Below are 27949 nucleotides of genomic sequence, written 5' to 3'. Positions count from 1 at the left end.
ATTATGTTCTTGGTATTAACATTATTTTCTCGAGAGGATCTCAAGACCCGCATAATCTTGGATGTTTTAAAGCTAAGTAAAATCAATAATAGTAATACTAATAAAAAGTTGTCATCCTATTTCAAAACCATGCAAGGTGACAACCTGATGGACAGAAACTGCGACCTGACACGAAACGCAATGACTGACACAGGAAGCCCAGATAAACTTTCAGTCGGATATCCGCGTTTCCTATCTCGTCAGATTGATAAATCGTGAGGGTGGGTAAAAGAAAAACATAAAAGATCCCGGCGGCCCCGGTGGTTGTTACAGTGTCGTTGTGCAGCTATTGCACGGAGCTGTTTGAACAGGAGGACGGAGAGGGAGCTAGAGACTCCTCTCCAGCTCCAGCTGCCATCCTACTCCTGCTGCTCCTCCTCCTCCACCAGAACCACTTCTCTTTCTCATCACATCCAGAGGTAAATAAGCTACATCCGAGAGCAACATCCTATTTTCAGACGGATTGTTTACCCGCCTGTGTGTTTTGCGCGGTGCCAGACCCAGCAGACAGCCGCGAGGGGGTGGGAACATTACAGAATTGGCCAAAGGGGGGTATAATTCTGATTTGTGATGGGGTCTTTGCTGCTTTGTACCCCTGCCTGCCTCCTTGGCGTCGGGTCGGGGTTACGCTTCCTTTAGGCAAGTCCGAGGTCCACTTCGGGAGCTCGAGATGCGTCAGCGAAGGCCGTAGTAATCGTGAGTTGCACATCGTAACCGGCGTAGGACAAAATAGCGAAGAATAGTAATGAAACCGCGGCTAAGCGGCTTTGATGCGCAGTCGGTGAGCTATTCCTAGCCAGCTAGCATACATTAGCTACATCTCCAGTTGTTGCTAGCCGGCTAACAGCCAGTTGATTTCGCTCACTTTCTCAAACCTCTCCTCGGTTTTCTTCTGTTTGTAAACCCGTGTCTTAAATTGTAACAATTATAACAGCAGAGTAATTATACATTAACTCTGGATTTTAAAACGAGCTAATGTCGCTGTTGTGGTTTCGGCCAGTCAGGGGAATCTTGACACGACAACAAAAGAGGAAAATGAGATATAACTAGCTAACAGGTTAAAGGTTTTTCACAGTTTGAGGGGGGCTCAGCTCCGAAAATGTAAGGAGGAACTCGGAGAAGTCAGCGTGTCGGTTGGAGGTTTGGGGACGCACACTCGGAGAATTATGCAAACTTTTTTTCTGGTCACTAATTGGATCATTATCCGCGTCTCCTGGCAGGGAAGATTCACTTCTTTTCATGGTTTATCTACAAATGCATGGTAGATTTAGGGGCAAGTAAAAAATTTCAGTGGCCGGAGGCGTGTCATTATGGCTGCAAAGAGACTCAGGGAGCTGATATTTAAATAAACCTTCAATCAATACCTGATGGAGGGCATGTTTAGGCTTGCTGTAGGCCCTGTATCATCTGTTTCCCGAGTGAGGCATTTATAGTGACATTACAGTTTGATAATCATCACCCAATTTTCAAATGTGTACAGTATTTAACCACATCCTATCGTTATTAGTATTAATATTACTATTATTAATAGACGTCAAAGGAACAGTGTTGCATTTTATGGCTTCTGACCCTTGTAGAGTATGGACTTTCAATTACCACCTTTCTGTCTTTGCAGCTCTTTTGGAGATGTGACGATTAGGAAGAGATTGGTGACACTGAGCTGCCTGTGCATTGACACGACCTCTTGACCTCATCTTCAGCATGAATGGTGATATGCCTCATGTTCCCATCACTACTCTTGCTGGAATTGCTAGCCTAACCGACTGTAAGTGCAACATTGTTCCTTCTAAACGGTTCACACGCATGCTAACCGCAGATATTTAAGATGAGACAACAATGATGATTATGTTAGATCTGAAATGTACAGGATGCTAAATGCTAACTAAAGTCCATCGCTGCCTGTGATTTTAGTGCAGAAGGTTTGGTGTAGATAAGTAGAAGCAGGCTGAGGGAATGTAGACCAAATTGGAAAATGCTTCTTTATACATGCAGATGTTTATTTGGATTCACTCTTAAAAAGAAGCTTTTGTAAAATGGGTATTTACTAAAATAATAAACCTCTCAGAGGGAATCTTATCACCAAACAGTCTTTTTTTTTTAAACAAAACCACAAAAGACATCTGCTGATGAAACTGTCCTAATGGTTTATGTCAAGTGAGATGTAGTCAAAGTATTTTTTGTTAATTTTTCTACTTCCAGAGGAAGATTGAAAATTTTAGAAGGTCTGATTTATAAAAAAACAGATTTCTAAAACTGGTCTGAGCCTGCTATTAATAACTCACACTTGCTGCAAAAGTTTGGTCATTTTATTAAAAAACTTAATGACAAAGTCAAAAGACCATCAACCTATGTTGACAACATTTAATTTACTTGATTTTTATTAAGTTTTAACTACTATGTCAAATACAGTTACTTTTCATTCTCTAATTGACCTAGAAATTACTTAATTGTCTACGGTAACAATGGTCTATAGTAGCCCTGTAAAAATAACTAATTTTGCTGGACAATAAATTGCCCCAGAAGTTATTGCTATAAACAATAACATTGTTGTTTTGAGATAATTTTCAAGTAGTATAATGATAATGGCATATTATTGCAAGAACACATTGTCAACAATCAATAAGCTTCAACTTCTAATCAGCATTTAACACTGGATCTGGAAGACATTTTAAATGTCCAAAATAAATAAACAAAACAGTAGAAACAATGAAGAAATTAAATGATAAATCATGCAAATGGAAGTTATTGATCTTGTTTAAATTTATCATGTGATTACTTGATTTATTGCTTGTTGCAGAAGCCCTTCAATTTAAAGAAAATTTAAGAACGTCACCAAAAGCCACATTTGTTAATGATGACTATGTACTCAGCACAAAGTGGAGATCGTTTCAGTTTTTGTGCTTTGTTTGATGGTTTCTCTCCATAATTTTTTACATTTATGCTGCAGTACTGAACCAGCTGCCTTTGCCTTCCCCTCTTCCGGCCACCACTGCTAAGAGCCTGCTCTACAATGGAAGGATCTCCGACGAGGTCAGCAGCCTGTTGGTGTGTCGAGACGAAAACCTGGTGACTCAGCTGGCACATAGTCTTAACCAGGTTTCCACAGAACACATGTAAGGACCTTCTTAAGACGCATGAAAGCTTTAAAGCAAATATTTTAAAAACTTTGTCAAGCCTGTAAGTTAGTTTTTTTTTTTTGATTAATTAATAATTGTTAGCATTTTCATCAATCACATAAAAGACACAGCTTTATCAGATTGACCAACTCAGGTATATGATAATCAGAAATTGTGAGGTCTGAGGAAAGGTCACTGCCTTTAAATGACACATATTCTTTGGTTTGTTTTTCAGAGAGCTGAAGGACAACCTGGGAAATGATGAACCTGAGGGTGATATGCCAATACTTCTTCAAACATTGCTGACCAGGAACCCCAGGATCTTCAGGGACAAAAGTATGCTAACTCATTATAGAGTGTTCATTGTAAAAGAGGGACATTAAGAATAGTAAAACATTGCTTTCTATAAGTAGTTTTTTTAGCACTAGCTCACAGAAAGTGCTCCTCAAAGATTTTGGATTAATTAATCAACACATAAGAGCCATTTCTGGGCAGCAACAGGAAAGCAAACTTTAACTAGATCAAAGTTAACAGACTTTAAGTGTCCTTAAAGTAAACTAAATTTAGATTCATTCTCTGATGCAATGTGGTGTCAGCTAGCATTATAAACAGTAAAAGGAATCAGGTGTTATGTGCAGGATTAATGTGTAAGCATGGTAACTAAAAGTGCAATTCTTTATGTCAGAAAGGTGTATAATTCACTGGATGTAGTTTGGTAACATATTATGGAGATACGGCTGGTATGTGGTATTGAAGATATTAATAAACATTTGTTTGAAAGTGTATATAAAAATACAGAAAGCAAAACCCCAGACATGTACGCATTTATACGCTCTTTGTTTGTTTGTCCCACCTCCAGTTGTTGTGACGTTTCAGGCAAGTATTTGCTTGTAGCCATATATTGACTTATGGAGATCAGCACAGATCTGTTTGACTTCAATGGCATCTTCTCATGTCTTTCCCATTTGGGAAACTACCTCTAACCTTTGCTAGCAAAACTACAAAATATTGATAAAAAAGTTCCTAAACAACTAAAAATGTGAAAATAACAAAATCGCTTCAGTGACATTTATTTTTGGCTAATTGTAAGGGCTTCTAATTGTGATGTTGAGGGTATCTTTAAGAATGATTATTTTCTAAAATCTTTCCTCTCAATAAATGCACCAATCTGAGAGTGTGGAAACAACCACATAGCAAAGAGGTATATAGAGTTATAGAGAACCTTTCTAGCTAAACAAAAAAGCAAATTGACATGCTGTTGCTGGAAGTTGTAGTAAAAAAAATGGAATGAGTATAATCAGACTCATTAATAGTTACAACATAGCTATAGTCTAAAATCAGGTTTCCATGTCTCATGTCAGTGTTCTGAATTGATGGTTTTAGTTTAGCTAAGGAATACATGTTATTATTTTTTTGGGTCTTTTTTTTCTAACCACGTTTTTTATGTTTTAGGTGTGCTGCAGCAACCATTAATACAGCAGTACAAGATTTCTCAGAACCAAGTTCATGGAAGTCCAGCATCAAATTATCAGCAAAGCCCCTCTGGGTAAAGTTTTGCCACCTTTCTATCAGATGATAAAGAAACTGAGGCCCCAGTACTTCCATTAAGATTGCTCTTCCTCTTTCACAGATGCTTCACATCCCCACAGTGTGGCTCAGCTACTCAGTTTGTACCCCAGCAGAACAGCCCCATACCCAGCCCCTACACCCCCCAGAGTCCTCCAGACTACATTCAGTACAACCCACCCAGTTACTCTCATCAGACTCAACAAGGTGAGTACAATGTTTTATCAAGAGAAAGGCAACATGGCCTCCAGTGTTGAGACAATTAAGCTGCAAGTAAAAGTAGGAAGTTCAATCTAGGTGACACATTGCATATTAGAAATATGCTATGCATTACTTACTACAATAGTTCTGCAAGTGGTTTAGAATTTAAATACTCTATATAATTTGCAACTTGTCGCTCTGTTTCATTGTCTGACCTCTTAGATGCCCATAGAAATCGTCTGAAAATAAAATAAGACGATTTTTGGTTTTATCGACCCTTGCCGGTTAAGAAGCTAAAAATAGTACCTTTTTCTGATTAATGAATGCGTCATAAGTTAATAACACTTTTCAGTGTGGAAGTTGTAACCAAGTGATGAAGACCCAGCTATTCCGTCTCAGTGACATACTGTATTTAATAATCAAGTCAGAAAAGGGACAGAGTTGTACGAAGCAGTTTGAAATATGATACATTTTCTGCAGCACATGTCTGAGAAAGAACAGGACATCCAGCAGATAATAGGATGGCTGAACAGAGTATAGCGAAAAGTTATTTTTATTGTTTCAAGCTTTTGTCTGTAATTGAACATGCTGGATTTGAAAATATTAGTGTTTTGAAAATCTCTTGGAAGTACACATAATGATTTAATAATGATTGCTGGTCAAATTGCTAATTAGAGATGCTCTGATATGAAAATTTGAGCCGAAATACATATTTGATATTAGTGAAATGGCCGATAACAGATATTTACAGATATTATATGCATAATTGTATGTGTTGCTACCCTTTTGACACCTTGAAAAAGACACTGACTTCACCACTGCTTCTCTTCTTCAGTAAAGTTTCCCCCAATCACTGTCACATGACCAAACAAGTGACATATAACCAGTTTCTCCCACTTGCCCTCCAAAAACAAATGGCAACAACATTGAAATAAATATATTGGTTGTTAATGGCTCAGGTTAATTTATCGGACTAACATATTTAAATGGACTAATATTGGCCAACATCAATGTTTTAAATTGTTTAAGATTAAATTTGCATCCCTATCGCTAATATGTGTCTAATACAGTTAAAATGTCCACAGCGTCGTGCTTTTTTCCATGCATTAACATGAAAGAATAGTTTCACAGTGACTGATCTAATGCAAAGTGATGTCACTCCAACTAATCAGTGCTCACGATAGAAAGACAGGAAAATACATTTTGACTGTTGTTATAAATTTAAGTTGCTTTGTTAATATCTGACTTTAAACTCCATCTTGAGTGATCATGTTTTAGATACTTTATCAATCAAGACGCTGTGCAGATTATCAAGTAACCATGGCAACTGAACAACAAGTCTATAGATCTGCTTTTTGTTAAATGATTAGTTCACTCACCTTCCTGAAAAGCATTATTTTTTTGAAGAACATGTTTCAGGGTTACATTTCTTTCAAAGTTATTAAACTCTTGATCAGCTTAATTCCGTAGACTTAACAATCTTGGAGAAGTAGAGGACTGTAGATATAAGGAGAGTAGGCGGTTCAGTGAAGTCCAGGATGTTTCCAGGTTCACGCAACAAATGCATTTGGAATATTCCAGATTACATAGAGAGGTTCACAGAATGAAACTGTCCGTAGTCCATCCAGGAAGAGATTTAGGTTAGTTCTGGTGGGAACAAAAATGACTTTCTTGCTTGTTACAAAGAGCAAAATGTATTTGCACTACTTTTAGCTGTTTGTCATTTGGAGGGTATTTTAGCTTTTAGCAGTCCATCTCATTCTTTTATAAAGCACCAAGTAGAAATTCTTGAAAAACTAACACATATTCAAATGACTACTTAACCTAAATTTGCCTTCACTTTTGAGTGGCTAGTAAATGAACATACACTATCTTGCCATGGCCAAGAAACAGTACATAATCCCGCAAGTAGATAAGGCAATCCTTTAATTAGGAAAGTAAGAAAATTAACTGCAAATTGTATTTTGTTCTTTGTTTTAGTTATTAGTGGTGCGAGAACAATTCTTGACAACAAAATCTCTGAGCATCTGTTGAGTAATTCGTCTAACCGTAACTCCAAACCCAGTTTGGATGAAGACTACGTAAACGTGGCTCAAAGACTGGGAAATGAGGTAATGCTGAGAATCTGGGTTACTTTGTACTGGACATAAGCAGATATCTATGGTTAAAACTAATTATCAAACATCGTGTGTTTCTGCAGGAAAATTACTCTTCCATAAAAGCTGGCATATTTTCTCTATCTGAAGAGAGAGCAAAAAGTATGCTTGCTTGCTTCTGGTTTACTGCTCAAAAATTTACTTGAAAACAAGTTTTTATTTTCTATCAAAGGTTAATTATGTGGTGCAACGTTGTGTTTTGTTCTTGCAGAGCCCAGGCCTCCTCTTATCATGCAGTCACCTCCACTTGAGGCAGGCACAGCCCCTGACCTGCTCCTTACCACTGCCGACCGAAAAAAGAAGCAGAGAGAAAGGAACAAAGAAGAAAATGAGAACATGGACAAAAACGTCTTTTATGACATAGTTAGCTCGCCATCTAAGGACTCTGCCAGATTGACCTTAAAACTGTCCCGAGTGAAGATCCCAGACATGGGCCGCTCTGAAGAACTCCTTCCAACCTCTCCTATGGACTCAGATCACAACGCGGTCGTTTTAAACAATGATATTCAGTCGTCAGGTTCTCCTCAAGATTTTTCGCACAAGTCAGTGGTTGAAGAGCATCAACAAGTTGCTGCACAGCCAATCACAAAGGAGACTGGGGTCATCAGTGGGATTGTGTTTGATGACTCTGAGATAGACGCTTTTGCTGAAATTGAAAGGATAGACTCAGCCAACGAGAGAGAGCGATGCTCTAAAGAGGTCCAAGATAAAGGTGAGAATTGTTGTCTTGTGCCTGATTTTGACGTATATCTTGATTTTGTCATTCATTTGGTCTGCTTACAAGCACAAAGTTCGATATATTTTATTAGAATATTATAGGTCTGACTAAAACAAAAAGTGCATACCTAAAATAAATAAAGTTGGACATATGTGCACTTTAAATAAAATCAATTGCTTCCAGAAGTGGCTTTTTTTCCACTTTGGTGTTTTCAGTGTTAAGTGGTGTCACAGTTATTACCCTCGTGGTTCTTTTCCACAACCTGAACCAAGTCATTTTGTCATTATTAATGTCTAGACCAGTCAAATTAGAGAAAGTTTCTTTAGAAATGGTGTTTGTAGACTCAGTAAACGCCTTGACTAGTGATTTCTAAATAACTGTGATAGTCCACTTCACCTATTCGAATGAAAAACTGTCATTAATGTTTTAAGTTTGATGCGTTGACTCTAGAAATTTTAGCATGGTGTTCATGTTTTGAGTGGCTGCTGTTTCCCATGAATTTCCCTCTTGCTGCTTTCCAAAGCAGTTCTTTCTTCCAGCAGTGAACAGGTACAGGTTTACTCCCAGATTTTTGGAGCTAGTCAATACAATAAACTCATTTCCAGAAGCACTAACATCACTTTAGTAATGGAACTGGTGTAATGGAAAAAGCACAGTGGTGGCTCGTCATATCTCAGTGTCAATACAGCAGTTCTGTGAAGGCCTCTAAGGTTTTGTTTTTTAGAGAAAACTAGTGAACAAGCAATATCACATCATGGAGGCCTGGGAACCCAGTGAGACCAACAATAAAGTAATGAACAAGTCTAGACTATGGCTATATTATAGATATAACTGAAACTTTAAACATGTTAAAAACCACGGTTCAATTTAGAGAAATTTCTGAGAAGCCTATGATAACTCTGAAGGAGCTGTAGAAAACAACTGCTCAGGAGGGAGAATCTTTTGATATTGATTAAAAAATGGCAAAAAAGTCAATATTCAAAGAATGCCAAACAACTGTCATGAATATTTGGTTGAAGACGAGATATAAATTGAACTATTTTTGACTACATACAAATTTCTATGTGTCGATGCGCATCACCCGAAGACTCCGCATCCATGGAGCATCATGTGGTGGGGACACTTTGTCTGCTGGGACAGGGAACATGGTCAGAGTTGATAGGAAGGTGGATGGAGTTATACACAAGGCAATACTGGAAGAAGATCTGCTATAGGTTGTAGAAAACTTATGTCTGGGCGTGCTACCTTCTACAGGATATTTATGTTTTATAATGGTTTAGGAGTCTGGATTCTTCAGCTCTTTAGATCCTCTACTGTGGCACTTTATAGTTTTATCTAAAATTAATTTACTACAAATTATTTTACTTTTTGCAAAAGTAATTGAACAATGTTTTAAAATATAAAGGTAATTTTAACAACACTGGTTTTTACTGTTTTTTAAAATATTTTGATCGAAGCAGCTTTCCTACAGTAGGCATAAAAATAAGTCTTTTTTACTTTGAATAGTTATGTTGCTTTTGTGACTAAGCACATTTTCCTTTAGACTGACCAAATGCAAAAATGGCTTTTAGGGTTGTAAAGATCGCCGACACCTGGTCTAGTCCAAGTCCAGACGTACAGCCAACTATCAGTCTTCGGAAGTATTTAAAAATGTCAAAAGATGCCATGTGTCAAGTCTGACTAAGCTGAAATTATTTTGGAAAGAAAATTTGACTGAAATATCAGATTTTAAATTTGGAAAGCTTCTAGAGACCTACCCAAAAGAACATTTTAAAACTATGCAATTAAGTTTGTGATTGCAACATGCCAACATCTGAGAAAGTTTAAGGAGTATGAATACTTTAGCATGGCTGCATAATTGTATTTTTTTCTTTGCAGACAAGCCACTAAAAAAACGAAAACAAGACACATACCCTCAGGAACCCGGAGTTGAGACAAATGAAGGCCCATCTTTACATGGGGGCAGCAACATTAGCAGACTGACACCCAAGAAGTCGAGTACTGCGAGTAATGGTGCCAGTCGACCTGCCTTGATGGTCAGTATTGATCTGAAGCAAGCTGGAAGAGTAATAGGACAGCCTGTAGTTGTCTTGGAACAGCAACCGTTGTGTGAAGATCACTTACATCGCCTTAAGACAAGTGCAGATCCTGAAAACAGACCTGATATCATCAAAAAGCTTCCCGATACCTCCAAGTTGCATATTTCTGATGGACATACAGAAAGCAATAAACAAAAGCAGGACAACCAGCGTGAATCAAAGCGCAATCATGACAGCAAGCCTGATTGTGAAAAGGGGCATTCAGAGGACAGACACGTGTCCTCTGAACACGTGTCTGTCGTGGAAATGACAAGGCTGAAGCAGGACAGGCATTCGGACTTTCGGCACAAAGAGGAAAAGAACAACAGCAGTCATCGATCCCAAGACAGTAGACCTGAAACGCTCAAATTCACAAGCAAAGTGGATCGCAACTCAAAACATGAAGAACAGAAAGGCAAGAATAAAGACAAAGATAAAGAAAGGGACAGACAGAGAGACAAAGATGGAGACAAAGAAAAAATCAGAGATAAAGAAATATCCAGAGAACGAGACAAAGTCAGAGATAGAGAAAGAAATAGAGAAAGAGACAAATCCATAGATGTGGCCAGAGAAGAAGACAAATACCTGGACAAAGTCAAAAGCAAACTTAGGGATGCAGACAAATTTAGAGATGGAGAAGAACATATTGAAACAGAAAAATTCAGAGAAGAAGTCAAATCTAGAGAAAGAGCCAAAGATGAGGACAAAGACCTGGAGAAACTCAAACAGAAACTTAGAGACAGAGACAAAGATGGAGAAAAAGTCAGAGAAAGAGACAAGTCCATAGACCTGGATAAAGATGAAGACCAAGATGTGGAGAGAGTTAAAGACAAGGTTAGAGATAAAGACAAAATTAGAGACAAAGAAAAAAAACGAGAACGAGACAAACTTAGAGAACGAGACAAAGATGAAGGGAAAGACCAAGAGCGGGTCAAAGACAATCATAGAGAAAATGTCAGGGGAAGAGATAAATCCATAGATGTGGTCAAAGAGGGAGACAAAGATGTTGATAGAATAAAAGACAAAGTGAAAGACAAAAACAGAGACAGAGAAAAACCTGGAGGAAAAGAAAAATCCAGAGAATTAGACAAAGACCGGGAGAAAGACAGAGACAGGAATAGAAATAGAGACAAAGATGAAAACTTTGAAGTGGGCAAAGAACAAAACAAAGATGGCAAGAGAGACAGAGAAAGAGACAAAGGTAAAGACAGAAACAGAGATAGAGAGAGAGACAGAGAAAAGAACAAGAAGCACAAGACGCTGCCTGAGGGAGATGGCAACAGAATCTCATTTGAGGAGCAAACTAAAGCAGAGAACTCTAAACTGAAGCATGATGAAGGCAGAAAATCAGCTGAGCTTAACGATCGGCAGAGAATGTCGTCTTCCAGCCTTCAGACCACCCCAAACAAGGACCAACGGGCAAGTGGAGACAGTAACATGAACCAAGCTGCAAACAAACGGCAGGCCTCTGAGATGAAAATGAGTGAGTTCCCGCCGTTCCTGCTGGGGGGCAATTCTGGAAGTCTCAAGAATTTTGTGATTCCTAAATTGAAACGAGATGGAAAAGAGGGAACAGATAAAGATCTCCGAGTCAAAGGCAAACTAATAGATGGCTGGAGTGAACCATTGGTGCGGTTAGAGAGAGTTTCACTGGTGAAGAACTTGAACAAAAAATCTAAGCCAGTTATTGTGGTCAAGAGACTAAGCATCGAAGATGTAAAGAGGATCATTAAAGAAACCAAGAATGCACACAGCTCCAGCTCCAGACACTGGGCCTCTTTTGACAAATCGGACAGAGGTAGGAGCCATATTTAATTGTTCTTCTACGGAACCTCTATGTTGATCAATGTGGAGACAGTTTTATCAGAATTTCTTACACATATATTGTTCATACATTTTAAAAAGTTATTTTTTTTTTTATATGTTTCTTTTTCTATAAACCCCTTCAGCATATAAGGATATGTTCAATGACATAAAATGACCTAAAAATAAATAATTTACTACAAATAGAAGAATAATTTTTTAAGTTAAAACAATTAGTATGAGTGGAGTTATTCAGTTTCATGTTAAGAAATAATATTTTGTAAAAATTTCCAAAGAATTTTGACATTTCTGCTGTTTACCACAACTCTGTACACTAGAATACTAATATAGTTTAAAAATACTCTCAAATGAAACTTGAATAAAAAACAACAACAACAACAACCTTTTTCTCTTAGTTACACCTAAGAATTTTAAGATCATCCGTTATAAAAAAATAACTAAGTGAACGATAACCCTTTTCTTTGCAAAATTTTGTTTCAAAATGATGATTTTACATGTGGAAAAATAAACAGCCATGGACTCTTGTCTTCACAGTGTTGTTCTAATTCAGTCACTTTGGGCCATTTTTCAGCATGAATAGCCTGTATAAGAAAATGCCTCAGCAGTTTTATCAGAATTAAGTCCAGACTATTTTTTCACACAGAGCTTAAAATAATTAATTTTTTTTTTCATTTGAAAACTCCTTTCTGTTTTTATTCAGACTTATTAAACTTCTGATATGTAGCAACATTTGAATTAAGTTATCAGCTATTAATCATCCTTTTTACATCTACAAAGACTCAAATTTGTATTTCTACAACAAAAAACTGACTACTGTCGTGGCACCATTACCTCATCAGCCTAGGTGCAGATTAACTATTTTATCTAATTAAATTAACTCAGAAACCTTATTACAGATAATATCTATGGGATGTAACTACTAGAGACTTACTGACTTTTAGTTTTCTGTTTTGGATATTGGAAATAAATCTTATTTTTGTACAAATAGTCCTCAAGCCAGATTTCTGTTTATAAAGATTGGCATAAAGAACACAACTTAATCCATTTTATGTTTTCAGAGAGAGCAAATAAGCGAAAGCACAGTATGATCAACAAGAAATCCAAATATGCTGAAGTAGATGCCGATGACTCAGATGAGAAAGACAACAATGACGAAGAGTTGGAGTCTGAGTCGGAGGATGAGTGTGAGTATTAAATACTAAAAATTCTCAACATCTACTTAAACATTCCCGGACAAGAATTGCAGAACAGGAATGTGGGGACATTTGAAATAAAGTGAGAGCGTGAAAAAGAACGTAATTTAAATTTCTGTCTCCATTGGCGTTTCAGCTCCAAGAAAAAGGAAAAAGAAAGACCACGGCAAGTCGTGGAAGTTCGAAGAGAAGAAAGGTTCTAGGGATCACCGGCGAAGTGGAGGCTTTCAGAACTCTCGCCGGGGGTCAAGTGGCCGCCACCGGGATTGGAGCTGTAATGATGATTCAGATGGAGACTCCCCTTCACCGAGCCTGAATGATGGTGAGACTTACATAAGCTGGAATAAAAAAATCATCAGATCTGGGATATTTTCTTTATTTTAATTCCCCCCTCTTCATACTAAATGTATGAAATCGGAAACGTCTCACTTTAAATGGATACATTTTTATTGCACGTAACACCTAGTGTTAGAGAGTGAGGCACAACAAGCCTTACTCCTGCAGTTAGTTGAATTTATCATCTTTTTGTTTGGAATAACTTTCATTTAGTTTAATTTACGTTTTTATGTTTTGCCTGCAATCTATGTCAATTAAATGCTCATATTCAAGAGTTGTTTTTCTCTTGTGTATCACATGTAAAACCTTTTCTTTTTTTTTTTTTCTTTAGTGGCCCGAAAACTAAAGAAACAGAAAAGCAAGATGGCGTACGATTCCAAAATGACAACAGAGGGTATCAATCAAACTTCTCATCGCACTGTCCTTTGAATTTCTTACAAACAACAATACTTGTGTGTTAGCTAAATTATGTGGAATAATTTTACAGAAAAGCTGGACTCCTCTGCATTTAAGAGGTTTGCAACCAGTGTGGACAACATTCTTGAGAGCCTTGAGGATGTAGACCTCACTGCCGAAGGTAAGACTGAAGTGTTGCACGGTTTTCCAGCTAACCGGTACTTGTTAGAGTGTCGAGATGAGAAATAGATTTTTTTCCTTTCACCATCAGAAGATGATGAGATACCTCAAGAGCTGTTGCTTGGAAAGCAGCAATTAAATGAGCTTGGCAGCGATTCTACTAAGATTAAAGCGATGGGCGTCTTTAACAAGGTAAAATGAGTCTGCTGTTACAGCAAGGTTACACTAATGTTGATATTATTTTTCACAACCAAATGTTTTTTTCTTTGTAGTTTTCTTCTAGTAAACTTGTGAAAATTCTGAATATATTGGAGAAGAACATTCAGGACAGCGTCACACTTTCCACCTTAATGAGTCAAGTAGGTATTATCAATGCTATATCAGAAGCAGTAGGCGTTTTTTTTTTTACGTAATGATTTATTGCATAATACATTTTTAGGATAACGACTCCATGGATGAGGAGCGTTTGTGGCGGGATCTCATCATGGAAAGGGTGATCAAGTCTGCAGATGCCTGTTTGACTGCGCTCAACATAATGACGTCCCCACACATGCCGAAGGCTGTTTATTTAGAGGATGTGATTGAGAGGGTGTTGCAGTTCACCAAGTTCCACCTGCAGAACACTTTGTACCCGCAGTATGACCGTTCATACAGAGCGGATCGCCACGGAGGTCAGCAGCAACATATTTTTTTGTTAGAGCAACAAAATATATTGACTCAGTGTCTCTAGAAAAATCTGAAAAACTTCCAGTGAAACTTTCTTGTTATACTTCAAATGACGGCTATAATTTTGATGACAACCATATGAAATTTGGTCATAAAAGATTACCAAACACTGAGACCTGTCACAATAACATATTTTACTGGATGATAAAATTAAAAGTTGAAGTCACAGGCAGTAGAAAAACAGTCATCCAAATAAAATTTATCAGGTCTGTTTTAAATTATCATCCAATTAAGTTATTTATTGAGTATTGCGACAGGCTTGTACACATGTAAGACTTTGCTTATGCTACAAGTTATTTCTGAATGCCTCACATATTCCAGTGTGTTTGTTGTGTGTTTTTTTCCCTCCACCATGAGCCCTCACCTAATGTCTCTGTTGTCATCCAGGTGCCTCACACACTTCAAAGTCCAAGAGACCAAAATCTTCTGCTCACAAACAGAAAGTGGTGGTGGGATTGTACAACAAGGTTTGCGACATTATCAGCATCATCTCAGAGCTCCTTGAAATCCAGCTGCTCACCGACACCACAATTCTCCAGGTGTGACTCGGCGTCTTCCCCTGTGTCATTTCTGAATCATGTCACCTTTTTTCTTGTTGGCTCTTTTGTTCCTGAGTGCTTTACTTTCCCAATGTTTTAGGTGTCGAACCTCGGAATTACACCCTTTTTTGTGGAGAATGTCAATGAACTGCAGCTATGTGCCATCTCTGTAGTGACAGCAGTAAGTTGACTCTTTCTGTTAAAATGATTAAGCAATATGTCTGCAACAAATTAGTGTTTTTGTTTCCTATGTGAGCTGTTAATATTCAGTTTAATAACTGCTGCTTTTCTGCAGGTTTTCTCTCGCTATGAGAAGCACAGGCAACTCATTCTGGAAGAGATTTTCACCTCTCTTGCTAGACTTCCCACCAGTAAACGTGGCCTCAGGAACTTTAGGTACCTGGCTTAAGAAAAGATAATAAAAATCTGAATAAATTAAAATAGTGGCCTCCATGTCGTTTCGAAAGCCTACATATAATAAGATTTCTATATTTTTAGGTTAAACACCAGTGATTCAGATGGACCCCCGCTGTACATCCAGATGGTCTCGGCTCTCGTTCTTCAACTCATTCAGTGTGTGGTTAATTTTCCGACTGAGAGAGAAACGGAGGAGGAACCGAAAAAGAAGGTACCAACGAGAAATCGACTGATTTGTCTGCCATTTTTTTGAGAAACAAAGAACCTGATTCAGGAATTGCTTCACATATTTGGCTTTATGTTGCAGGTGGATAAAGATATCCTCATTACCAACTCTTATGAAACTGCCATGAGAACAGCACAGAACTTTCTCTCTGTGTTTCTCAAGAAGTAAGCCTTTATTTCTGTTTTCACTCCAGAGACGTAAAACATCTCCCTGTTGTCATGTCTTTGCACTGGACATCCGTCCCTAAGCCACGCTCTTTACTTCTGCTCCCTTGTGTTGATTGTAACCCTCCCCATTCTAACAACTTTACTACTAATAAAGAGTAGCTTTCCAAAGTATTCATTTATCTTGCACTACAGCTACAAAGTCTTATACATTTCATCAGGATTTTGGATGATAAGATAACACAGTGGGGCTTTTGAATTGAAAGAAAAACTGTATGTGATGTTAATTTCTTTTACACAGAGAGTGGCACAAAGCAAGTCATAGTTATAAAAAACGTCCCACTTGTAGTTTGAACACTCTATACTTGAGCAAAACGTTTTCCTACAAATCTTTGACTGGGGGAAATACAAATACACGTCATGCTTTTTTGATTATTGTTTAAGCATTTTTCAATTTTGTGTATCATCTTTTTCCACTAAAGTTATTTGCTACTCTATATTTATTTATCAAATAAAACCACAGTGAAATGCTTTAACATTTGTTATTGTTTAAATTGACTAACTCTGAAAAGTGTCAAGAGGTGTCAACACTTTTGCCAAACACTCTTTGATCTTCACAAATATCTTATGATGAGAGGCTGTTTGTGTCAGATGTGGCAGCAAACAGGGAGAAGACGACTACAGGCCTCTGTTTGAGAACTTCATTCATGACCTGCTGTCGGCTGTCAACAAGCCTGAGTGGCCTGCTGCTGAACTGCTGCTCAGTTTATTGGGTAGACTGCTGGTGAGTAGGAGGGGTCACTTCAAAAGTTACTGCCTTAGAGCATAAATTATCTTTCCTCACTCCGTCTCCTTTCTAATGTGTTTCCCACTCCAGGTTCACCAGTTCACCAATAAGCAGACAGAAATGGCCCTCAGGGTGGCGTCGCTTGACTACCTCGGCACTGTAGCCTCAAGCCTGCGTAAAGACTCGCTCTCTTGCAAGATGGACCAAAGAACTATCGATCGCATTCTTAAAGAGGTGGAATACACAATTAAATGATTACAGGTTTAATACAATCTGATTTAAATGATTCAGTCTGTTCATGGTGTATTTTTCTCTTTACAGACTCCTGGCAGTGATGAGGTACAGCAGCTCCAGAAGGCTTTGCTGAACTTCCTGGATGAAAACATTGATGCAGATCCAGCTTTATTGGTGAGCTTTTAAGTTCTGATATCAGTCAAACGATCATACATTCAATTAGACTTTTTTTATCTGGCACTTTTTATGCAGTCAGGTTTAAAAATGCTTTTAGAAATGCTAAACAAGATTCAACAAACGTAATGTAGAACAAAAAGTCAGAAAATGTAAAACGGAGGAAATTATCGCTAAATGAAGAGACCCTAGAGACAGATAGAATAACATAAAAATTTGAATTAATTCATAATGCAATCTGAATTATTGCTGAAAACTGCATACGAAGAAAATTTATGACAGATGAAAAAACTTACTTTCCATTTGGCATATGCTATTGTTAAGAAAGGCTAATTTAGTAAAGTTACATATGTTTGCAGCTGCATCCCATCCTCAATCATTTCTTGTTTGGCCATCCTTTTTACTCCTTTCTATGTACCATTATTATAATCATTGTTGCATTTGTTTTATCCAGTTTGCAAGGAAATTTTACATTGCCCAGTGGTACAGAGACACCACAGTAGAGGTAGAAAAGGCTATGAAGTCTCAAAATGATGACGACGATCCAAAGTATCGGCGACATTCCACGGATAGTGACCCAACTGGAGAGATTGTACAGACGGTTGAGGCACGAAAAAAATTCCTCCGCAAAATCATCAAGACAACACCATCAAACTTCAGCTTCGTAAAGTAAGGATTCCTTCACTTGGAATAATTTATGTATAATTCTCCCATTATTATAAAGACCTTTTTAAAATTTTCATTATTTTTATTGCAGGATAAGCTCTGACACAGTAGATTACGAGGACTCCTGTCTGATTGTAAGATATCTGGCCTCTATGAGGCCATTTGCGCAGAGCTTTGATATTTATTTATCACAGGTAAGCTGGTTGTTTTAAATACTAAGAGTGAGATATGGGATTGTGTTGTTTGCTTGAAATTTTCTATTGTTTTCAAATAATCTTGTTCCAGATTCTGAGGGTTCTGGGAGAGAGCGCTATTGCAGTGAGAACTAAAGCTATGAAGTGTTTATCGGAGGTGGTGGCTGTGGATCCAAGCATACTAGGAAGAGTGAGTTTCTGTAAATGTCAGTTTTATATCTGTGCCCATAGCAGATTCTCCTATACTACTCCATCTAAAGCTTAACACAGACAGAGGGCAGGATAGGCTGGTGACAAACTTCAAAAGGATCCATTTTACATTTTTAGTCTTTGCATGATATATATCAGTGGTTCACAAAGATTTTCTATGGGTTACAAGAAAATCCCCCCCAAAAAGAAAAAAAAAAAGAATCAGCTGGGAAAACACAGCATTCATCCAGACATAAACCTAGACACATATGTTGTTTTTAAACTCCACTGAAGTTTATTTCACACTTCAGGTTGCAACAAAACACACTACAAACCATCTTTACAGTGAAACCCTTTTGTGTAACTTTAAAAAAAAAATTATTTATTCATTCATACTGCTACCTGATCGATTCTTGATGTGTTGATTGTATGAAAAGGCATAATTTAAGCTTTTTTCCTATCTAATTCATTTATAAGGTGGACATGCAGCGTGGGGTGCATTGTCGTCTTATGGACAACTCCACTAGTGTCCGAGAAGCAGCCGTGGAGCTTCTTGGCCGCTTCGTACTCAGTCGCCCTGAGCTCATCGAGCAGTACTATGACATGCTTATTGAGAGGATACTGGTAACGGAATACATTTCTTTATAGCTTTCAGTCCATTTTGGTGTTTGTGTTCACAAATTTTTAGAAAGATTTGATTTATTGTTTCCTTGCTGTAGGTTTTTGAAGAGAAATACAAAACATTATGTATGAGTCTCAGGTAGAACGTTTTGCAATCTGTGTTGAGAAAGTTCATTTAAGGTGGAAAAGTTCAGCTGAGGTGAAATATATTTTTCCAACACTGCCACCTGCAGATCAAATGAAGTCACTGCAATAATAAAAAAAAATAGTGCATCATAGATTCACTTTTTTTTCAGGTCATTTGTTTAGAGTTTTAAAGTTAATTTTTTTCAGAAACAGAGCATATTTTGTATCTAAACACTATTTTGTATTGACAGGACACAGGAATCAGTGTGAGAAAAAGAGTCATTAAGATTCTTCGAGACATTTGCTTGGAGCTGCCAGATTTCCACAAGATAACAGAGATGTGTGTCAGGATGATCCGCAGAGTCAATGATGAGGAAGGAATCAAGGTTTGCATTTATGAAGATATTTTACTATATTTTAGCAAAAGGGACTTTTTGGGATTTTCTTTAGATATTCAGCTTATGTATCTTTGCAGAAACTGGTAAATGAGACATTCCAGAAACTCTGGTTTTCCCCCACACCCAGTCACGACGACGAAGCCATGAAAAGAAAGATCCTGAACATCACAGACGTGGTCAGTACTACATTCCTCGTCCTCAAAATAGAAAACATATTGCTGTGGCACTCTTAACTCTTGTGACATTTTCGTTTTGATTCAAGGTGTTGGCGTGCAAAGATTCAGGCTATGATTGGTTTGAGCAGCTTTTGCAAAATGTGAGTCTTACAATTTGTTTGAAACATCAACGGCTTCCTCCTCGTCGTCCATTACTTCTAATCACTGTTTGTCTGTGATTATTTAGCTGCTGAAATCAGAAGAGGACGCTTCATATAAACCAACTAAGAAGGCCTGTGTTCAGCTGGTGGACAATTTAGTGGAACATATACTAAAGTACGAGGAATCTATTGCAGGTAAAGTATGGTAAATACAATGATAACATAATCTGCATTTCATACAAAAAAAATTGACTTGCAATGAATGCGTTCTGTTCTGTGTGCCTCTCAGACTGTGAAGAAAAGGGGATAAACTCAGGTCGTGTGGTAGCTTGCATCACCACTCTTTTTCTGGTTACTAAAATCAGGCCTAACCTAATGGTTAAACATGCCATGGCTATGCAGCCCTACTTGAACACTAAATGCAGTGTAAGTACTAATCTATTTATTTAATTTGCCAAAGTTAATTCAAGCTCATTTCACTGTGGAATTGTAACTAAATTCATAAACTGATCATGCCTTTTATAGATTAATTAGAAAGCACAACATTTTTAGGTTCCTGCTTTAGTCAAATTTAATTTGACTAAAGCAAATTTAATTTGTTTAAAAAACTAAACAAAAAAAAGAAAATTAATAAGACCAATAAAAGCCTCATACTGGACCTCAAGCAAGTTACATTCTGTGATTCACCATTGCTGGGATTAAACTTTGAGAGAAAAATTTAAATTTTACTTAAATCTAAAAAGCAAAGGTCCTCTTTGTTTTTACCTTTAGCTCATGTAAGATGTTTTTGCTGCAGTGTCTAGTTCACTGTTGTAATGACATAAGAAATACAACAGTCTCAAACAATCCTTTCAAGAATATGGAAGCAAAGCTCCCAGTTTTTCCTTCCACTTAACTTTCCCTTAAAATGGCGGGGCACAGCAATTTATGAACACCCTCCTTCTTCAGTGGTGACCTTTAGTTGATGATAATTCTTATGGATGTCACTGACTGTGTTTGTTGGCCACAACAAAATATTTCTGTAATAAAAGCCCTACATTTTAGTCTTATTTAATATTCTAATGGTCTGTAAAATAGAAAAGACGTAATTGCTTGAAATGCATCATCTTGGGTGATGAATCTATATAATAAAAGTAACTTCTAGTATAAGTGTAATTGCTGGAATAATTTTTTTTCTTTAAATTATAATTCACCTTTAGACACACTTATGCATTTTGTTGTGTTATTGCACCACCTAGTGGCAGCCATGAAGAAACACAAACAGAAGCAAGCGACTAACTTGATGTGTTTCCACTCTTTCATTTTAGACTCAGAATGACTTCATGGTGATCTGCAATGTTTCCAAGATTCTGGAGCTCGTTGTTCCTCTGATGGAGAATCCAAGTGAGTCTTTCCTCAACACGATTGAGGGAGACCTGATGAAGCTCATCATTAAGCACGGCATGACGGTCAGTCTCATTCACAGCACACAGTTTTCACAGAAACCTCTGAGGACATCATAAAGATTAACATTTACTAATTTGATATATTTTGTCTTCGAAGGTTGTGCAGCACTGTGTGAGCTGCCTTGGTGCTATTGTGAACAAAGTCACACACAACTACAAGTTTGTGTGGGCTTGTTTCAATCGCTTCTATGGTAAGACTGCATGCATCATGATTCATGTTAGAGATTTGTTCTGGTTTTTGTCCTGACTTACAGCTTCTTATCCTACATAATATTAACCGTGTTGAGTTCTATCAGTCCAAACCAGAAAGTGTGGCAATGCTTGACAATTATTCTACACAGACACTATTTGTCTGGTCTAGCTGAGTATGGGATATTATGTAAACAAGGGAAAAAAAGGTGAAAACGTATCCCACAAAACTAGTTCCTATTGTCTCTTCTAAGACCCGGAAGCAGATTTTTTAGTTATCAGGCTCCTGTCTTGCAGACCTACATGTCTTCTACTTTCTCCCACTACTCTCCAATAATGTATTGTTTGCATATATTACAAACTTTATATTATATCCTCTCTGATTTTTCTTAACATAGAAGTTATATCTGGTCTGACATTTCTGATTAGCTGAGACACCTTCCCAGAGAGGGTCATCTGCTGAGCTGTAACAGTTGTCTTACATTTATTTTTCTATTAATTTTACTCTGTCAAGAGCTTCTTCAATATCTGACTCAAAGTTATTGGAGAAGCTATTCTCTCACAGAAGAAGCTACTAAAAAAGCCACTGATGTCATTAACTTGACTTTTTCCTTAACACAGATAGTACCCCACCATTTCTGTGTTTTATGTGTCTGCTCTATCTTATCAATCACCCACATGTAAGAGAGCCTGAGGCTCAACTTACCCCAAAGCTACCATTTTGACTTTTTTTGTGCCTACAGCTAAAGTGCTACATTTTTTAAATGTCTCCCTACTTTCGGCACCCAGTTCTTAACCTTCACAACCTTCATTAAGTAATGCTTTTTATTTTACAGGAGCTCTGGCTAAACTCAAGACGCAGCACCAGGAGGACCCCAGCGGCTCCACTTTGGCTGCTAACAAACCAACTCTGCTGCGCTCACTGTTCACCGTGGGGGCGCTTTGTCGACACTTTGATTTCGACCAAGAAGAGTTCAAGGGAGCTAACAAGGTAAACATCACATCTTTCGGAGGTGTTGTTGGAGCTGTCAGAAATGTTTTGATGGGTCTTACTGCCATCTTCTAGATCATCATAAAAGACAAGGTTTTGGAGCTTCTACTGTATTTCACCACCCATGAGGATGAAGAGGTGCAGATCAAGGCCATAATTGGTCTAGGTAAATTATAGGACAATCTAAATTTTTGTTGATCTTGTCTAAGTGACCCCCTTATCACCATAACGATCAACACTTTCTTTCCTCTTATGCAGGGTTCCAGTTCATCATGCACCCAGAGCTCATGTTTGCACAAGATGTGAAGGTTCTTTATATCAGCTTGCTGTCCGATGAGAACAGGGCTGTTAATCTGAAGATCCATGTGCTCAAAAATCTTCAAACGTACCTGCAGGAGGAGGACTCTCGAATGCAAGAGGCTGACCGTGAATGTGAGTCTCTCAGTTCTGGCTCATATACTGTCACTCTACCACCACAAACTCCAAACAGATTGGACACTTAATAGCAAAATGTTTTGTTCAATCACAAACAATAACATAAATAACTTGACATCAAATAAAGTTGAAGCAGCATTGTAGTAGAAGTAACAAGGGCGTTAATGGTCATTAAACCCAATGTACTTGACAATTTTTGCTGAAAATTTGCAGTAAATTAAAAATTTTGCGCTGACATAAAAAAATGCGGGACTCTGTTGATTTTGTATGAGTTTATGCAATAGAATTCCAAAAAGCTAGAGGGACTGATGCGTACAATACTTCTGTGAAGGCCTCAACTGTTTACTAGAGAACCAAGTGGTTCTGGAGGAGCTTTAGAGATCCACATCTCCACTACAAGCTGTGCGCCCCACAAATCTGGCCTTTATACAAGAGTGGCAACAAAGTGGGATATACACCCAAATCTTTGCAGCTGTAAAAGGTGTTTTTACAAATAATAGACACAGTAGAGCTAAGCATAATTTAGCTTACGTTTGAGAATTTTTTTTGTTTTTGTATTTCATATTGTTGTTACCTGTGTTTGTTCAGGGAAGAACCAAGAGAAGCAGGAAGATCTTAAGGAGATGGGCGACATCTCCTCAGGCATGAGCAGCTCTATCATGCAGATTTACCTCAAGCAGGTGCTGGAGTCCTTCTTCCACTCACAGTCCACTGTTCGGCACTTTGCTCTGAACGTCATCACGCTGACTCTCAGCCAGGGCCTCATACACCCTGTACAGGTTTGTTCACAGTATCTCCAAGTCTACAAAATCACAGTAGATTTATTTAGCTTTATATTTTCTAACAGTGTTGGAATAAAACATTTTTTTCTTTATTGCCTAGTGTGTCCCCTACTTGATTGCGATGGGAACAGATCCAGAACCAACCATGAAGAACAAGGCAGACCAACAACTAGTGGAGATTGACAAGAAATACTCAGGATTCATACATGTGAGTAGCTTCTGTTTATGATTCTGAGCCCATAGGTGCAAGAGGACGGCCAATGTTTGCCTGCTCCCGGCGGAGCATAGAACCTTGTTGTTTCTACTGCTTTTCACATTTTCTTCTTATTATTATGTTTCTCCGCTGAAACTTATTGCAACTTTTACTTGGTATCTGGGTTCTGTATCAATGTACTGTATGGTTCAGATACTCAGATACTCAACTATTCTGAAACTTTAGCATTTTCTAGATTTAATTCATTTAGCTATACACACTTTCTCCATAATTAAATAACCTTTATGCACATTGAAAGGCAACTAATGAGGTAAACATGTAGAAAAAAGACATAACTTTTCAGCAACTTTAAATAAAATCTCATGGTGGCTTTTTTCTGGCTCAAAATGCAGCTTATCATGCAAAAGCCTCTGCTGCTGTTGTTGATGACAAAACCTGGCAGACTTTGAAAACACGGAAAAGTTTTTGTAACCCGGCTCACTTGGGAAAAATCTGATGTTCCGTCCACAAGGTTAGTTTTGAAACAGAGGAGCGGATATGGACCAGAGCCAAACTCAGCTGGCTTGAAGGCACTGCTGCAGACTGCAGGGAGGGGAATTAATGCCCCGTAGCAATTTGGAGGAAAACTATTAGAGCTATTGTTAACAATAAAAATAAATAAATTTAAAAATATAACATTTCTAAAGGTAATGTGTCAAGCAGTATCTCTGAAGAAGATCCACTTTTGTGTGTGCTTCCACAGATGAAGGCTGTTGCCGGGTTGAAGATGTCTTATCAGGTGCAACAGGCCATAAACGGAGGGAAGCGTGCAGTGGTCCGAGGTTTCCGACACGATGACTCGGACTCGGCCCTTTGCTCACATCTCTACTCTATGGTCCGTGGGAACAGACAACACAGACGGGCATTCCTCATCTCCCTGCTCAACCTGTTTGATGACAGCTCTGTGAGTTAACTTGCCTTCTGTAGAAAAAAAGACAATAGAAGTTTGTTCCTTCAAGTTGATTTAGTTACTTATTTTCTTTGTTCCCTGCAGAAAACGGAGGTAAACATGCTGCTGTTCATAGCTGACAACCTGGCATGCTTCCCTTATCAAACCCAGGAGGAACCTCTTTTCATCATGCATCATATAGACATTACTCTGTCTGTCTCTGGCAGCAACCTACTCCAGTCTTTTAAAGAGGTAAGAATTTTTGTGAATCGTTTGGAGTGGGACAAAAACTTTCTTTTTATTGCTGAATGGCTTTTTTGCAGTAGGGAGGCTCAAAACACACAGCCACAACTTTTAATAAACTCATGTTTTTCTCCTCCAGATGATTTTTATTTATGTGAAGCATAAAACTCCCCTAAGCATTACCCTTGCAGGGGGGTTAAATTACAACATTAATGCTTGCATGCTTCCTTTGTTTTAAAATGACTTGTTGATAACTCAGCTTATGCAAAATATAGTTATCTATCCACCTTTTTAAAAAGCATGTCTAAATATCTGGTTTCCACTGTTCTCTTGTTGTTATTATGTTTCTACTTGATGTTAAAAATGGCTCTCAGTGAATGGTTGGGTTTATTAAGTCTTAAATTGATGAAGCACAGTTGTCCACATATTGAACCAGTTAGCATGTTTATACTTTTGCAGTGTTTACGGAAAGGGCCCATAAGACATGAAAAGAAGGTGAAGACAAAGAAGAGAAAAAAGAAGCATTCTCATAAGCGGAAAATCAGCTCAGATGAGGACGAAGAGAAGAGCAGCAGCACATCCAGCAGCAGCAGCAGCAGCAGCAGCAGCAGTAGTAGCAGCAGCAGCAGTAGCGATGAAGAGGAGGAGGAAGTTCGGAAGCGAAAGAAGCCTGGAGGCGGTGACTCTGACTCGGATCTGGATGATGAAGAAGCAGTGATGGACCGCCTGCCTGAAAACACCACCCCTCTGCAGGAATTTGCCAGTGCTTCACAGGGTATCCTGTTATTGCTGGTGCTCAAACAACACCTGAAAAATCTTTATGGCTTCTCAGACAGGTAAGAGGCCTTGGTGGAGATACTTTATGAACCTGTTTTGCTTTATTATGGACATCTCGCTTGTGTTGCAGCAAAATCCAGAAGTACTCGCCGACGGAGTCTGCCAAAGTTTATGACAAGGCAGTGAACAGGAAATCTAAAGTGCATTTCAACCCTCGTCAAACTCTGGAATACCTGAGGAGTGATGTGGCCAACAGAAACCTCAGCTATGAAGCTAAGAGGAATATTGTCAAACAGTTTTTGGATGTAAGCACAATTTTCTTTCATTTTGGTTCCCGATATCTGTAGGAGGAAAACATTCCTAAAAAACAAACAAAAAAAACCCAAAAAACTTCCATCTTGGGCTGGTGAACTGACCGGTTCTGATTTTTGTCTCATAGTTCAAGGTCCTGATGGAGCACTTGGATCGTGATGAAGAGGATGAGGATGGGGGCGAAGCAAATGCAAATGCCAGAAACAAAGCCATCAATTCACTGCTGAAGGGTCCAAAACCCCAAAATCACAACCACAGTAACCACACTGCTCCAGTAGAGACAGATGATGAGGAGAGTGAGGATGACGATCCTCCTGCGGTAAGAATGACAATCCCATGAAGTTAAATTCACACTGGTCACAAAGTCTTTGTAATCCTTTGAAGACTAGATTCGTGCTCGCCCCTTCCTGCTTCAACTAACATCGTTCTATGTAATCCACAGCGTAAACCAAGAAAAGACATGGATTCTGCTGATGACACGGGTCAGACGGTGGAGCTAATGGACATCGTCGCCATCTGCCGCCCCAAATACAAAGACAGACCTCAGATTGCCAAGATCGTCCAGAAGACCAGGAGTGGCTACAGTATACACTGGATGACGGGATCTTACTCTGGACAGTGGACTGTGGCGAAGAAACGGGACGGTCGCAAAAAGGTGCCTTGGGTCGACAGCATCAAAGAGTCGGACATTATTTACAAGAAAATCTCCTTGACGAGCGGACAGAAGCTCACGAACAAAGTGGCACAGACGTTACGAGCGCTGTACGCGGCCAAGGATGGGTCAAAGAGTTAATAACAAAAATGAACGACCTTCGCAGCTCACATCTCTGGATCTGCTGTGTTACCTTTCAGAGACAACATTTAGGTCTAGATTTAAGGCTCTGGTGGCGGAAATCTTTTTGAAATACTGATGTTTAAGTTAACACAAGAGAAACTGAGAAGAAAATGTTTGTAAAAACATTGTGTGGGAGTTCCTTCGCTGTTGTGCAGCAACTTGGATGTTTGATTTTTACTCCCGCTGTATCATAGTTTAACTAAAAATCATGTTTATATCTGAACATAATTCTGTAATAAAAAAAAAAAAAAAGCTGAATGTTGGAAGTTAGTGTATTGATGATGTTCTTAATAAAGTGTTTTTTTTGGAATTATATCTAGAGCCAGATAAATTTATTTACTTGATGTGAAGTCCAGCAAATTTTCATGTCTTGATATTAAAAAACATGGTGTAGCACCATCCCTGTTATTTTTGTTATGAGCTATTTATGGGGAAAGCGGTACAGGATCTGTGCTAATACTGTTTTAATATACAGTTGATTTAGTGTTTTATAGCACAGGGCAGCAATTATGTTTCCTACCACCCCTCTGGTGGATCTGTCTTATTCTTTGTCACCTACTGCATTAGTTTTTTCAAAAATACTTTGACATTTTTTCTCTTTTTTATCTGTGCTTTGTTCAGCTACAAATCTCCTGTTGTCTATATAATCAGACTTCTTTAAAGCTGGATTTTAAAGCCAAGAATAGTTTTAAAATTCAGAATTGAGGTTATTGGCAGCTCTAATTTGAATTAGTGTTTATGTGTTAAGTTTGTGATACATTGTTATCTTTACTATCTTGTTTGTGTTTCTGGAAGGCGTAGTACCAAAATGACAACAGATTTAAGTTTGTTATTTGTAGACATTATCAGTGGATTTATTAATTTCAGAATTGTTTTTATGCCTGAGTGGGACAGAATAACAGATTCCTAAAATGTTTAAGATGTGAAAAAAGCAATGAAAATCCTATGTTTTTTTTGTTTTTTTTCAGAAGAGATAAAGAAAAAACCTATTAGCAAATACAGGAATACTCTGCTGGCTATGATAAATACTATCAGCACATAAATGTTTCGTATTGTTTTCCTACATTATGTTGCACCTTTTCTTATAAATACTGTGAAGAATAGTACACATTTTAGAACAATATGATTGCTCAGACTCCATTCCAGTAGGTGGCGGTAATGCACCAAACATTACTTGCCAACTACCATTAAATAATGGTCAGATTGTTCAGACCAGTG

The 27949-nt window shown here is 38.1% G+C and overlaps 1 protein-coding gene across 3 annotated transcripts; it reads left to right on the top strand.

Annotated features, from left to right (window-relative positions):
• The first annotated feature begins 403 nt into the window (after positions 1-403).
• On the top strand, positions 404-27044 carry LOC129366432 (nipped-B-like protein B). Of its 3 annotated transcripts, none has more exons than XM_055040264.1 (47): positions 404-458; positions 1655-1804; positions 2987-3152; positions 3391-3491; positions 4608-4701; positions 4786-4928; positions 6903-7033; positions 7123-7180; positions 7290-7790; positions 9675-11672; positions 12757-12882; positions 13028-13213; positions 13559-13621; positions 13715-13804; positions 13895-13995; positions 14076-14162; positions 14243-14474; positions 14917-15068; positions 15169-15249; positions 15364-15464; positions 15567-15696; positions 15793-15875; positions 16527-16659; positions 16753-16896; positions 16984-17070; positions 17525-17739; positions 17828-17930; positions 18022-18120; positions 18597-18743; positions 19118-19252; positions 19342-19440; positions 19527-19580; positions 19667-19775; positions 19870-20006; positions 20888-21028; positions 21123-21216; positions 22051-22205; positions 22281-22371; positions 22464-22637; positions 23229-23419; positions 23523-23630; positions 24379-24579; positions 24670-24816; positions 25267-25643; positions 25715-25889; positions 26024-26215; positions 26339-27044. In XM_055040264.1, exons 2-47 carry the CDS (start codon positions 1741-1743, stop codon positions 26687-26689), a joined length of 8547 nt encoding a protein of 2848 aa, XP_054896239.1. In that variant the 5' UTR covers positions 404-458; positions 1655-1740; the 3' UTR covers positions 26690-27044. The 3 variants fall into 3 exon arrangements, with proteins under 3 accessions (XP_054896239.1, XP_054896238.1, XP_054896240.1); XM_055040263.1 differs by lacking the exon at positions 404-458 and adding an exon at positions 507-735; XM_055040265.1 differs by lacking the exons at positions 404-458; positions 6903-7033; positions 7123-7180 and adding an exon at positions 507-735.
• The last annotated feature ends 905 nt before the right edge of the window (positions 27045-27949 follow it).

Source organism: Poeciliopsis prolifica, unplaced genomic scaffold, assembly GCF_027474105.1.
Source record: "Poeciliopsis prolifica strain line A6 unplaced genomic scaffold, Auburn_PproV2 SCAFFOLD015, whole genome shotgun sequence".
Taxonomy (NCBI): Eukaryota; Metazoa; Chordata; class Actinopteri; order Cyprinodontiformes; family Poeciliidae; genus Poeciliopsis; species Poeciliopsis prolifica.
This window is presented reverse-complemented; position numbering and strand designations above follow the sequence as displayed.

Bases quoted from the DNA above. Each gene is read 5' to 3' on its own strand.
- LOC129366432 (XM_055040264.1), top strand. From the start codon at position 1,741: ATGAATGGTGATATGCCTCATGTTCCCATCACTACTCTTGCTGGAATT. The intron at 4,702-4,785 runs GTAAAGTTTTGC...CCTCTTTCACAG, and splicing joins TATCAGCAAAGCCCCTCTGG to ATGCTTCACATCCCCACAGT. The intron at 13,622-13,714 runs GTATCAATCAAA...ATAATTTTACAG, and splicing joins TTCCAAAATGACAACAGAGG to AAAAGCTGGACTCCTCTGCA.